General features: G+C 42.5%; 2 protein-coding genes across 4 annotated transcripts in view; one reads left to right on the top strand and one right to left on the bottom strand.

Moving 5' to 3' along the window:
- The first annotated feature begins 224 nt into the window (after positions 1-224).
- Positions 225-5,302, top strand: slc25a51b (solute carrier family 25 member 51b). Its single transcript, XM_061725219.1, has 2 exons — positions 225-376; positions 3,478-5,302. The coding sequence occupies exon 2, from the start codon at positions 3,514-3,516 to the stop codon at positions 4,447-4,449; it is 936 nt and encodes a 311-aa protein (XP_061581203.1). The 5' UTR covers positions 225-376; positions 3,478-3,513; the 3' UTR covers positions 4,450-5,302.
- A 1,701-nt stretch (positions 5,303-7,003) lies between these two features.
- Positions 7,004-13,057, bottom strand: part of frmpd1b (FERM and PDZ domain containing 1b) — a 29,025-nt gene continuing 22,971 nt past the window's right edge. For all 3 annotated transcript variants that reach the window (XM_061725215.1, XM_061725218.1, XM_061725216.1), the window contains 2 exons: positions 12,096-13,055; positions 7,004-11,529 (listed from right to left, as the gene is read on the bottom strand). In XM_061725215.1, coding sequence (XP_061581199.1) covers positions 8,993-11,529; positions 12,096-13,055 — 3,497 coding nt within the window. In that variant the 3' untranslated portion in view covers positions 7,004-8,992. The remainder of the gene's footprint in view (positions 11,530-12,095; positions 13,056-13,057) is intronic.

Here is a 13,057-nt window from a genome sequence, read left to right as displayed (position 1 = left end):
GCAGCGGTCGATGAGGCGTCTATGCGTATATGTCTATGGTAAAAAAATGACCCCGCGATCAGTCGGTTTTGCTTTACGGCCCGTCGTTCCAATTCAACGCGAAAATATTCATATTGTATACGCAATGTGAGTAAAACGCATCAAAATACAGTAAATGTAGTCTTCAAATGGTGAAAATTGCTTTCGAAGTCGGTCGCTGTTTCGATCCGAGTACTCTCAGAGCTGCGGAGGCGCGCATGCGCAGAAGGCGCGTCGCTGTCACCTGCTGCTCGTAGGGCTCAGACACGACCTACACCAGTGTGGCCCTTTTACCCTGCAAAAGACAGCACTCAGCCTGGCCAGAGATAGGGCAGCGACTAAGTGCTTCACATGGCAGGTAAAAAACTCATTTATAAGGTCAGCTCTTGCGTGACCAAAGCCGTGAGAGACTGTTTTGCTTTGTTAAATTAAGTGAACGCTGTCTCCAGTCATCAATCAGCGACTCTGGTCGCGTCGCCGCAGCGAGCCAGGCAGCTGGATGTCTTCATGTCTGCCGGGGGGCATCTCTTTGTACCATTAACTTCAACAACCACCATAAAGTGTTAGAAAGGCAAGTCGTGATGGCAGTCTCTAGCAGTGTCTGCTAACTCAGGCTGCTAAGTAGCTAAGCCTGAATTATGGATCCGCGTTAAATCGACGCAGAACCTACGCCGTAGGGTTACGGCGTCGCCTGCGTACCCTACGGCGTAGGTTCTGCGTCGGTGTAACGCGGGACCATAAATCAGCCTTTAGCCTCTAAGTGTGTGGCTGAACATGTCAGTCCTGCAGTAACTTTTTAACCACCTTAGATTGGGGAGATTTTGGGGTAAGGTAACTAATATTTTCCGGCTCATACTAACTGAAACGTATTATATACTTCTATATTCGCCTTAGAAACTAAGATTGTAATAGGATACGACACGGAAAGATAGTGAGTATCACAGAAACAACACATAGAGGGCGTGGTGGGCGAAAAATCAACTGTGACACAAGATCTGTTGTCTCCTGCTAAAATCTGATGATATATTTATTTCTTCCATTAGGCTTGTAGTGGGAAAATAATATTGCATACAATTAGTATTGGTGCCTGGGTAATTCTGAATGTAGAAATCAGGGATTTACATGAAAGAAGTCCTTGTAGCACTGTTGAAATTAAGAATAGTCTTGGATTGATGCAGAGAAAGGTGTTGGTTGTAGTGACGTCATTAGAGAGTGCAAAGATCACTTGTAAAAATATATTATATTGTATACATATATTGCCTATATATATATATATATATATATATATATATATATATATATATATATATATTAGGGATGGGCGGTATGGACAAAAAAAATTATCACGATCATTTCTGGCATTTATCCCAATAACGATAAAAAAAATACCAATACAAAAACGTCATCAACGGGAATATTTCTTTCTTTCTTTCTTTCTTTCTTTCTTTCTTTCTTTCTTTCTTGCAGGCTCATTTCTTTCTTTCATGCTCATTTCTTTCTTTCTTTCTTTCTTCTTTCTGGCTCATTTCTTTCTTCTTTCTTTCTTCTTTCTGGCTCATTTCTTTCTTCTTTCTTTCTTTCATGCTCATTTCTTTCTTTCTTTCTTTCTTTCAGGCTCATTTCTTTCTTCCTTTCAGGCTCTTTCTTTCTTTCTTTCTTTCTTTCTTTCAGGCTCATTTCCTCAATTTATCGTTTTTACCGTGAGATGACGAATTCTTACCGTGGGGAATTTTTTTGACGGTTTATCGTGAACGGTAAAATATTGCCCATTCCTAATATATATATTCTATATACATTTTAATAAATTAAAATGTATTAAAGATATATATATATATATTCTCCTAATTTTGGTGTTTTATTGCCTTTAGCTATTTTGTTACTTCTGTCTTATCCAAGAGGATTCAAAATGCTGCTACTGTACTCTGAACTACATTTATAGGTTAATGATCATGTTAAATATATTGTGTAAATGGAGATATGCTTCAGTAGTTGCACTGGACCTCTCCATGGCTTGTCCTGCACTTATCAGTCGGTTGTGTAATAATCCTTATCAGCAGGAAGTTGGCGAGGTCTGTTTGTACAAGTTAAAGGCTTTTCTGTGACAATCTGCGTCAAAAATTATGGAACAATTTCAGGAAAATGTTTTTTGTAATGTAATATTGTGAAGATTTTAAAGGTCTTGCTATCTATAGTGTATCATATCATCAAAAGATTCAGAAAATTGTGTGGAATCTCTGTGTGCAAGGGACAAGATCAAAGGTCAAAACAGATGTGATCCTCTACTGGAAAATCACTGCACAGACTCAGGAACACTTCCAGAGTTCACCGTGCAATCCACAAATGTGGTTTACAGCTCTGTCATGCGAAAAAAAAAAAAAGGGGGTGGGGGGGCAAAATGGAAAACTGTGCCGTGATCAGATGAAACAAAATATAAAATACTTTTTGGAAACCATGTATGCAGTATCCTGTGAACTAAAGAGGAGAGGGACAATCCAGGTAGGAAAGAGACGTCTTCAGACAAAGTCTCTTTCAGGAAAGGCCTTGAAGACAATGATAAACCATATATTGCATTCATCACAACAACATGGCTTCTGCAAACCAGACATTTCACTAACAGAAAACCTTAGGTGCATCATGAAATGAAAAATCCAGCAATGAAACAGCTAGAATCCTGAAACAAACAATGATGGTCAGTGTTCCTCTCCATTCCTCCCCATTCCCCAGAAGTGCTGGCAGTCTAGCACTTCCTACATGAGCTAATATTTTTCATGAAATGTCAAAATGTCTCAGTTTGCACATCTGATACGATGTTTATGTTCCATTGGGAATAAAATATGGGTTTATGAGATTTGCAATTCATTGCATTCTGTTTTTATTTACATTTTACACAGCAACCAAACATTTTTGGAGTTTGGGTTGTATTTAAGACACTATATGTGTCTGTTATATTACCAGAAATGCAATTGAATGAATGAATGAAGTTTATTCAGTCATTGCAACACAAAACAACACCAAAAAAACATTGTACACAGCATTAACTTTTCATACAAAACCAAAAAAATGTGTTGAACAAAGACTGAAAAGGCATAGGCAGAAGCAAACTGCTTATAAAAGCCTATCCTATAGTACCAACTTTCTATTTTTGGCTACCGACCTCCAGAAAACCAAAAAGAGAATAGAAAAGCAAAGAAACAACAAAAGGCAAAGAAACAATAGAAAAGCAAAGAAAAATTAACAGATGGTCAATTGCACTTATAAGCTTCAAAAATAGCTTTACAAACCATTTTCTTAAATACAACAAAAGAATGACATGTTTTTAAATTTATGTTGGCATCATTCCAGAATTTAACTCCAACGATGGAGTTAAAAGAGAGAAAATGCAATTAATGGTCTAACATGTTGCTTAGAAGGCGATGAAATGTGCTCATCTGATTTCCCTTTCTTCTTCATGTTTTCCAGTGTCGTGCTGTGCTGACGTGATGCACTGAGCCTCTCATGGCTGTCAGCACCATGGACTCCGAGTCAGCCCGGACCCCTCAACCCCAGGCTGGCCTGGCTAAAGGAGGAACCTCCCTGTTGCCTTCTGGGACTCTGAGTGCCAGGTTGGACCATCAGGGGAAACACTATGTTTGTGGTTCCGTTGCAGCTTTTACCAATATTTTGGTGACCTTCCCCATCCAGAAGGTGCTGTTCCGCCAGCAGCTGCATGGCGTGGTAGCGGTTGAGGCGGTGCGACAGCTGCAGAGGGATGGGCTCAGGAATCTCTACCGGGGCCTTCTGCCTCCTCTGCTCCAGAAGAGCACCACAGTGGCCATCATGTTTGGGCTTTATCAGGACTTCTCTAGAGTGTTGCATGATGGGGTTGGTGACAGGGGTGTGCCAGAGATTGTCACAAAAAGCTTTGCCGCAGCTTTGGCAGGAACTGCAGAAGCCTTGCTAACACCGTTCGAGCGTGTACAGACTCTTCTCCAAGATCATCGGCACCACAGCCGCTTCAACAACACTGCCCACACCTTCCGCACACTTCTGTCCGAGTACGGCGTCAGAGAGTGTTACCGTGGCCTCGTACCCATACTTCTCCGTAATGGCCCCAGCAATGTTCTCTTCTTTGGGCTCCGGGGGCCTATTAAAGAGCTGCTCCCAGAGGCCACCAACAGGGCCGGCCATTTGGTGAATGATTTTGTGTGTGGAGGGGTGCTTGGGGCGGCTCTTGGCATTATGTTTTATCCACTAAATGTGGTAAAATCCAGGGCTCAATCTCAGGTCGGGGGAGACTTCCAGCCGTGCAGGAAGGTCCTGTTGACAGTGTGGAGAGAGAGGGGGGGCAGCCTGGCCATGCTCTTCAGAGGGGCCCACCTCAACTACCACCGCTCACTCCTCTCCTGGGGGATCATCAACGCCACCTACGAGCTGCTGCTGAAGCTCGTATGAGGAGAGAAGGAAGAATTGAAAGGGAAAACCCATATGAAGATATAGAAGCAGTTTTAAAGATAGAAATTGCGAAGGAAAGTTGATGCAAGTGATGCCTGGAACTGTTACTGAAACAGAGATTCCATGCTTGGGAGAAAGAGATGTTGCACTTCTGACCGGGGCCAACAGTCAGTGTAAGATAACCAGCTGCCATTGTTACATTTCAATGTTGTAAAAGTATTCAAACGCAATTCATGCTTCAGCCTTCACAAAAAAAACTGTGCCAGGGTCCAAAAGGAACGCCCTTGATTGCTCTTTGTTCAGAAAGGTTGGAAGAGGTTTTTTTTTGTTTTTCCTGTTTAACAGTTTCAGAGGAAAGGTTAACTGTCTGATGAACTATCTTGCAGATATTCTTTCTTTGTATATTATGTGTGCTGTGGTGTTTTTGAGACCGTATCTACCTGTTCGTAAGATCAAGAGCACTTTCTCTGTCTCAGCTCAAATTCTGCCACTTAAACACTTTGTGCTTTTGATCATTTAAATGTTCACAAAGTAATTGTTTAGAAGAGTGATGAATTGTTGGCCTGTTTGTTTATGCTCGCCTTATGCTCGCGCTTCACTCATTCAGAGTGCATGCTATCAGAATCCAATAAGAAGGCTAATGCCAAAAAATTAAGTTGAAATCAGTATAATTATTTTTGAAAATATGGAAAGAAAAATTGAAATGGCGAGATTTTAAAAAAGGGGTTTCTATTGTCATGATTACTTTGTGAAATGATTTTGCTAAATGCAGGTAATTTTGAATTTTGTTTTTCCCAAGTGCCACTGGCAGGGTGTATTTGATGATGTTTGTTAGTAAAACAAGTTACACAGATGTGTCTGTTTTTAAGAAATTATTGGAATAACAAAGTGATAATTAATCTGTAGCTACATTGCAACAAATCCAGTATGATTATTTTGCAACGCGCCTTGGCTCCATTTATTCATTTTGTTACGAGCTATTTTATTGGGCATAAAAGAGGAAAAAAAAAAAATCCTGGATGTTTTCTTCAAACCACCCCCCTTTTTTATTTTTACTTACTCATTTATTTTATTCATTTGTTCCACCCTCTGCTCACACTGTGATATTTCCCCCTCTCACGCTTGCTCTACTTTCTATCTGTAACATCTGTTGACATAATGGGCTCAAATTTCAAGCTTGAGTAGGTGCAGTCACCACAGCGCAGCTCTGGCTGCGTTGGACAGCTCAAAGAGGAAAGGCACGCTGCTTGGACACTTCAGAGACTCAAGAGTAATGGTTCTGAGAGAAGACTGGGACAGAGGGTAATGTTCAGTGGCACACAAAGCTCAAGCTGCCATGTAAATGGCCAACTTGGCCTATTTCTTCAGTTTTGTTTTTCTTTTCATTTTGATTGTCCACAGTGTGCTGGGATTCACAAGATTTTTCTTTTTTTTTCTTTCAGGGATTTCCTCTTAAAAGGCAAGACGTTTTATTCCATTTTCAAATTGGAATACATTTGCTTATGTCAAGTAAACTTGTCATTTTATTAAAGCACAGATTACCATATCACTCTAAAATTGTCAAATCGAAATAAAATATTCCATTTCAATGCAATAAAACAAATAAACCTGTCCTGTTGGAGTTTATGGAAACAAATTAGTTAGCAGTTATAGTTGTATCAAGAAGTTTAAATGACTAAAGGTGAATAATTATGTAAGAGAGGCAGCCATATGTGACTAACCACACCTTGGTTCTTGTATGTTTGGTGTCAGTTCTTTCTGTGCTTTGCGATAACGACAGTTTGACTTGCTCTTTCCCCTGGTATGAACTTTAATCTCTTCTTTGTAATCAATCACACGGCGATGTTTTGTGCAGGAGAGAACTAGACTTAGCTCTGGATCATGACAGATGAGACTCTTACTGTTGTCACAAGTGTAATGATTGTGTGGTTTGGGATCGTAGAAATGGCAGCAACCCTCTCAGACCATGTTGTGTTTCCGGGGTGCGTTGAGTCCTACTCTCTAGATTACTGCATCAAGAAGTCAGACTGTAGATAAAGATCAGATTAAGGACAATCTGACATGGGATCAGGAAGAGTTGAGCGGCTGTGCTTACAAAGCCTCTCCGCGCTCCGTTTCATTTCACCACAGTGAGTGTTGCCTAATAGGAAATCTTGCTTATTTTTTGGGGTGTTTTCTTTTTTTTTTTTTTACAAATGCATTCAGAACAAACAAAATCTTTAAAGAACTGAGTTGATTTTGGTAGGTTCAGCTCACTTGTCTCTCTCATAGTTAACACATTAACACCATATGAGCAAAAAGCAATAAATGGAGTCTTCACAGATAAACAAAATGTATAAACTCAAGTGTAGGGAAGAAAAAAAGAATCCCACGGTAATCCCCATTAATTGCATTAGAGGTTCAGCGATGGCACAAACGGCAGGGCAATGTAAACGGCTGAGGTTTACATTTAAACTGTCATCTTCACCTCAGAAGTGACTCAGATTAAACCTTATGTCATAAGTAAGACTTGAGCTTTAAGGAAGACCCTCAAACTGCCAGTAAACCACCACTGTGAAGGTCAGTGTGTCTTTTATTCCAAAACAATACATTTCTTGTTACATTGACTTTGTTGTACGTACATGGGAAAAACGTGACTGCTTATGTAGAAACACATACATGTCCTCTAGGGAGAGAGAGGAGGGTGACATGTACTTGCAGTTTTAACCTGCCTGATGAACAACAGGAGACGCACCTGAGACATCGCAGTGATGATAAAACCTACTGGGCTTTGCTTCTGAGACAACTGGAAGCTGTAACGTCTTAAACAAGAGATTTACCTTCATATTTGATCATATATTTTATCTTTTATCAAGATGAGTGACATTGCTTTTTTCTGTTCACCAGATGCTTACGAATACCTTTTTTTATTTTTTTCTTGACTAACTCCATCATATTTGTTTAAGCAACTGCTGACCGATTAAGCTTAATTGCTTTCCGTTGTCAAAGGTAGCTCAGGAAAGTCCTTCAAGTCAGGTGGCTCATCAAGTGAGTGGGAAACATCGTGTGAAATGGCTGTTTGGTGAAAACTGTACATCATCAAACTGATCGAGCACTGAATTCCTTTTACTGTCGATTCACAGACATCGGTATAGACAAGAGTCTTTATATTGACAAATGCTAATGCCATGCAACTTTGCAAAAGGTTGCAATCCATAATGCAGAAAGTTTTTTTTTTCCCGAAACAAGACAAAAGCCAACATTCCATTATATTCAAACAAACAGGATGCATCTGTTGTTGTTTTGATTTTTAGCGCAAAAAAAGGGAGAAAAAAATCATGACCAAGGTTTGTGGGAGTTAAGGAGTTTATGTTTGCATAGCCATAAACTAAGGTAGGACATATATCTACAGCTGTGACGCCAACATGAAGCAAGTCAGTTTGTCAGTTACTACGCTAACAATGAAGTGATGCTCAAGGAGGAGACCATGGTGGGGAACTGTTGTGGCTCAGTGTTTTAAGACTTTGGATCATTGCTACATCTGGACAGAGTTTAACAGTCACCCCTTGTGTCAAGTCAAAAACATTTTCAACTACATAAATAAGGTCCCCTATTTTGTTTTTGGGCTCCATCCACACATTCCCAGAAATATTTATGAAGTGTCCTTTGGATGAAAATTAGATTAATGTCATAATACTGCATACGCTTGGGTAATGGATTACAATAAAACATTTACACAGAGTCAGTTTGAACATGGAAAGGTTAAAAAAAACAACAACAAAAAAAAACACTTTACACAAGGTTATGTGTCTATCAAAAAGGTGCAATCTGTAACAGTCAAAAGTGCTCTCCCTGCTGTGTAATGGTATAGTTTTGTATCCAATATCTCTGTGACTGTAATGTTGAAAAATTAAATACTTAAAAAGGTGCAAATCCTGCACATATAAAACAAAGCAGTAAATTACTGTATTTCACAAGTGGGATAAAGTATATCATCTGTGTTTTTTTTGTCAGTAAACACACAGTAATAATAAACTTGACAATGACAATTTACAGATTACACCTTGTGGAGTGGAGAAATCTTTAAAGCAGCAAAATATAGCATAATACTGTCTCAAAGAAGGGAAACATTAAAAAAATTCCAGTGACATCCATAGTTGTTTTTTGTTTTTTATCCTTACCAGAGACCTGCACATCACAGATCATGGTGCAAAGATTGTAAAAATAAATACATAAATACGGACATAGATAATCCATCCTTACATACATACACATATCGTATCATAAAATAAGAGAATTATACGTTAATTATAAAATTCATATGTACAAATGCATAGTCCATAAAAGTCCAAGGTCTGGCAGAGCAATGGCATTTGCTCCCATCTTTAATAGTATGCGCGGTGTTAGTGTGTATAATGTGGCTGTGTGTGTGTGTTCTGGTGTGTATGGCACTTACTGTACACGAATACAGGAGTTACACACCAGACAGCTCTGTGCTGTTCCTTCTTTTCTCACCTCCGGAGTCAGTGGTTTCAAAGTTAGTTAGTGGATCAAAGTTCACAGCTCAGAAGTTGAGAGGTACATGGCCCGGCGTGTCTGCGGTGTCTTGTGTGCGTGTCCGGAAGAGTTGTGTAAGTGCGAATACGGACGAGATGAGAACAGTGCAGCGTTTGGCTAGCAGCCTCACCCCATCCCCCTCCCCTTGACCCTGTGCAGACCCGGAGAGCCCCGAACTCTTACTCCCGACCCCGCCGCCAGTTCCAGCCGTCTCAACAGCTCCAACAAACTCCCGGTACAGACCTACTATTTCCTTTAGCTTGTCCATGGCCTGCTGGCCGTCATCGTCTTCATCCCTGTCAACCAAACTTGCTTTATGACAGACGTCACAACCGTGGCAGGGATTCGTTTGCAGGCAGGCAGCTGACAGCTGGACCAGGGCACTGAAGCTATTGGATAAAGAACGCAGCGCTTCTTCAGGCGCCCAGCCGACACGTGTGGCCCGCTGACACCCGGACGCCAGCCGTCGAGCCTCCGTCTGGAGAAGACTCCTCTCTGCCTCTGTCATGGTGGCAGGACTCCCCCCAGTACAGTTCAGGTTTTGTGCAGGGGCATTGCTGTTTTCGTTCGCATTATGATTAAGGTCTTCCCCTACATTTATACCCTTACTTTCTAATTTAGCATTTTGATGTGACTGCTCAAGTTCTCCTCTCTCTAACACCAGAAGAAGCTGATCTATGTCTTGATTTAGAGATGCGAAACCTCCCTTCAGACCCCCGTAGTTCTTGTTGGTCAGGGAACGAAGTGGACCACCGAGTGAAGTCGTGGGTGAAACCGGACAGGAAACGAGAGGACTTATCTCAGAAGAGGCAGTGGAAAAACTAGACAGTGGCCGAGGATTGTCCCTCAAAAGTGACAGAAGATTAGGTTTTGGAGCAGGGGTTGTTGGAGACAGGGCGGGCGCAGGGCGGGCAGCTTTGGGTCGTATGCGCTGGGAGAACTCATAAACTGTGAGCTCCTCGTCAAAGCTAACACCGTCCTCAGCATCGCCGCTAAAACAGTTGGCGTAAACAGTGCGACACCCGCAGGCCTCACGCTGTTGCTGGGGAGGAGTGGTGTCTGCGACTGAAGAGGTTGGGGATTCACCTCCAATCTGCATGCTAGACACGCCTCCTAACCCCAACCCTGAATGAGACCATGCCTGCGGCTGCTCTGATGAAACACTATGGGCACTATTTTCTCTAAAACTCAGACTAAAGTGTGAGCCGTGTGTCCCATTGCCTCTTTTCATATGGGAGGTCACTTCCTGGGCTTCTTTGATGGTTGCGATGACAACCTCAGCTCCATCATCTAAAACGTTCCCTTTACTTTCTGATTTCAAGGCCACTGTCTCTTTGTCCTTCACGGGTGTTTTGTTCAGGTCAGATAAACCACTTGCTACGGACAAACCAGAGCCAAAGCCAGATGTATCTCCATTGATGGAGCTAGTGGAGGGATAGTCTAGAGTCCCTAGAATTTCCTGGGAGCGGGTCATGTACCAAGGCAGAGACTGGATCCGTCCTCTCAGGGCGGACGCTGGCAGTCTGCCGCCCAGGCTGGAAGAACTAGTTCTCAAGTCACATCCTGAACCGGAACGTCCAGATTCTCGGTTTTCCAGGCCACTCACAGCTGTAGAGTTGGTTGAGGTGAGGGAGGTGGTGATAGTAAGCGATGCATCTGTGTTTTTGGGTGAAAGGCTCTCGTGGCTCAGAGAGACCCTCCTAGGTCCTGACTGGACGCTGCCGTTGCGGCTGCTCCAAGGGAGGACTCCGTTGGCTGGACTTACCGCGTCCGTAAGGATTCCTTTACTTGGATCAGTGGGAGAGACAGGAGAGCTGGCAGGTAGCGATAATGGATGGAGACTGATGGGACAAGAAGGTTTGGGCGGTACTGGAGGGGGAGTCAGTTTTGTACCTGAATTAGAACGAGGGATAGAGTGTACGTTTGACGGTAGGTCAGTCCCATTGCTTATCCCCTCAACTCTTGGAGTTACCTTTTCATCAGGAATGTATGTTTTGTCTTTGGAAACAATATGCAGTCCTTTCTCGAATGCTTTACTTTGTTTTGGGCTGTTTGCTTGTCGTTTTGTGTTTTCCTCAGCTTGTGGCACTGAGTTGGGAAGTGGCTGCCTGGAGCACCGGACTGCTGTAATGAGGGATGTTGACAAAGGCAATCCACCTGAAGTGACAGATTTGAACTCCATGGTGTCTGGCTCCATTTCCAAGAGTTCAGAAGACAAACATCCAGAGGCATCCCCGTTGCATTGGGCGTATGATCTCCCGTGCTGGGACAGCTTGGAAGGAATGACCTGAGGCTTGGGAGGCACCTGGGGCTTGGGTGCCAATGGTGGTTTGACTTTAGATTCATGTTTCTGTGATGGCTTCGACGGACTTGACCGTTGGCTGATGAGTTGATTTGTTGGGGCTTTTACTGCCTCTGATTCTTTTTTGATTTTATAGGTCTGGACCTTATTGGCAAGGGGGGATGAATCCCTTTTCCCCGCCGGAAGGCCGTTCCAATTTCCACTCAAACGATTAGCATTTTGCCGATCAGCCAGCTCAGCGTCTGTGAGAGACAGAAAAAAGGGACAGAGAGATAAATGTATCATTTGCAGATGAAAATGTGTCCACTTCTTTTGATATGCAGTAAAAAGTTTCATCATTGTCACAAACTTACATGGCTTTTTTTTATCCACTATAGACAATGTGATTCCACAATTAATAACATAAAAACTGTAGTTATGTCAGAAAAGTCTGGGAACCCTATCTGGAAATGATGAGTGGAGAGGTTAGCCATAATAATTGAAATCTTTGTGTCATATCCCTGAGGTATGTGTATTATCAAATAATGTGTGGTAGATGAATGTGAAGTGCAATGTTGTAGGAGGAAATGCGGTGTTGCATAGGGTGTCAAGAGGAATGTGCATTTTCTTTGTTTTCTGTTTTTTTTTTTTTTTTTTTTTTTCTTTGTCTTTTCTTTTCTCGTGTTCACAGCTTGGTTTTGTATTGCTGTAAACGGCCATATTATGGACATGTGAAGTGTTTGATCGAGTGATGGAAAATCAATAAAAAAGTTTAATCATAAAAAAAAAATAAAAAAAACTGTAGTTATGAAATGTCAAGTGAACAAACCTGATAGGGTAGAAACGGGTGAACTAAATTTCTCTGGTGCATCAAAAAACTCATCTTCAGATTCGGAGATATTGTCTTTGACCAAACGAGCTGGTTTGGGGTTAGGTGAAGGAGTTAGAAACAGCCCTTCCTCGTCATTTGACAAGTGGGGCTCATCCGGTCCACCTTTCGTTCCAGGAATTGAACTTGTCCTTACTGGGACTTTGGGGGGAATCTTTTTCTTCCTTTTGATGGGTGACCTTTCAAAAGGCGCACTATCAATCATTCTCAAATCTCTTGAACTAGGGATCTTAGAAATGCGTCTGAGCACGCTGACTCCTAGATCCTCCTCCTCCTCTTCCTCCTCCTCTTCCTCTTCATCACTAGTAGCCCCAAGTGGGCTAGGAAGAAAATGGGCTTTGGACAGCTCAACAAAGCAGAGGCGAGAGTTGTCATTGTTACGGTAATTGAGGTTGGTGGGCCGGACAGGTCCTTGATGCCGTTTTGGCTCCAGGAGGTAGGGGTGGTGGATGTCCAAGCCCGGCTGATCCTCTCCGGTGTGTTGTCCACGAGATGGGGCCTTAGCTGTAGCACTGCTCTCTTCCAGAGCGGCACTCAAGGAACCACTGGACAGGCTGGAGAAACTGCTCGTGACCCGCGGATCAGTGTGGTACCAGCCGGTCTGCAGGTTAATTTCTTCATCCATAGCTCTCAATTTTTGTAGACCACTTCCTGTTGCTTCTCCGTCCTCGGGATTCTCATCTTCTTTACCTTCTGTTGTCACTATAATCTTTACTTCCTGATTGCCTTTGTGCTCCTCTCTCTCTTTCCTCTCCTCCGCTCTCCTCTTTTCTTCCTCCTCTTTCCTCCTCTCTTCCCAGTCCTGACTTGCTGGGTCCGGCCGTTTGTAATTCTGAGAATCCATCGGGTCATCCTCGTCTGTCGAGTCATCTGAGTCACTGCAGCAGCGAGACACGTAACCT

Source organism: Cololabis saira, chromosome 7, assembly GCF_033807715.1.
Source record: "Cololabis saira isolate AMF1-May2022 chromosome 7, fColSai1.1, whole genome shotgun sequence".
Lineage (NCBI taxonomy): Eukaryota > Metazoa > Chordata > Actinopteri > Beloniformes > Belonidae > Cololabis > Cololabis saira.
Note: the sequence above shows the minus strand (reverse complement) of the source record. Positions and strands in the feature narration are given on the sequence as shown.

What these genes read in the sequence shown, in the direction of transcription:
- slc25a51b (XM_061725219.1), top strand. Translation starts at nt 3,514, where the DNA reads ATGGCTGTCAGCACCATGGACTCCGAGTCAGCCCGGACCCCTCAACCC.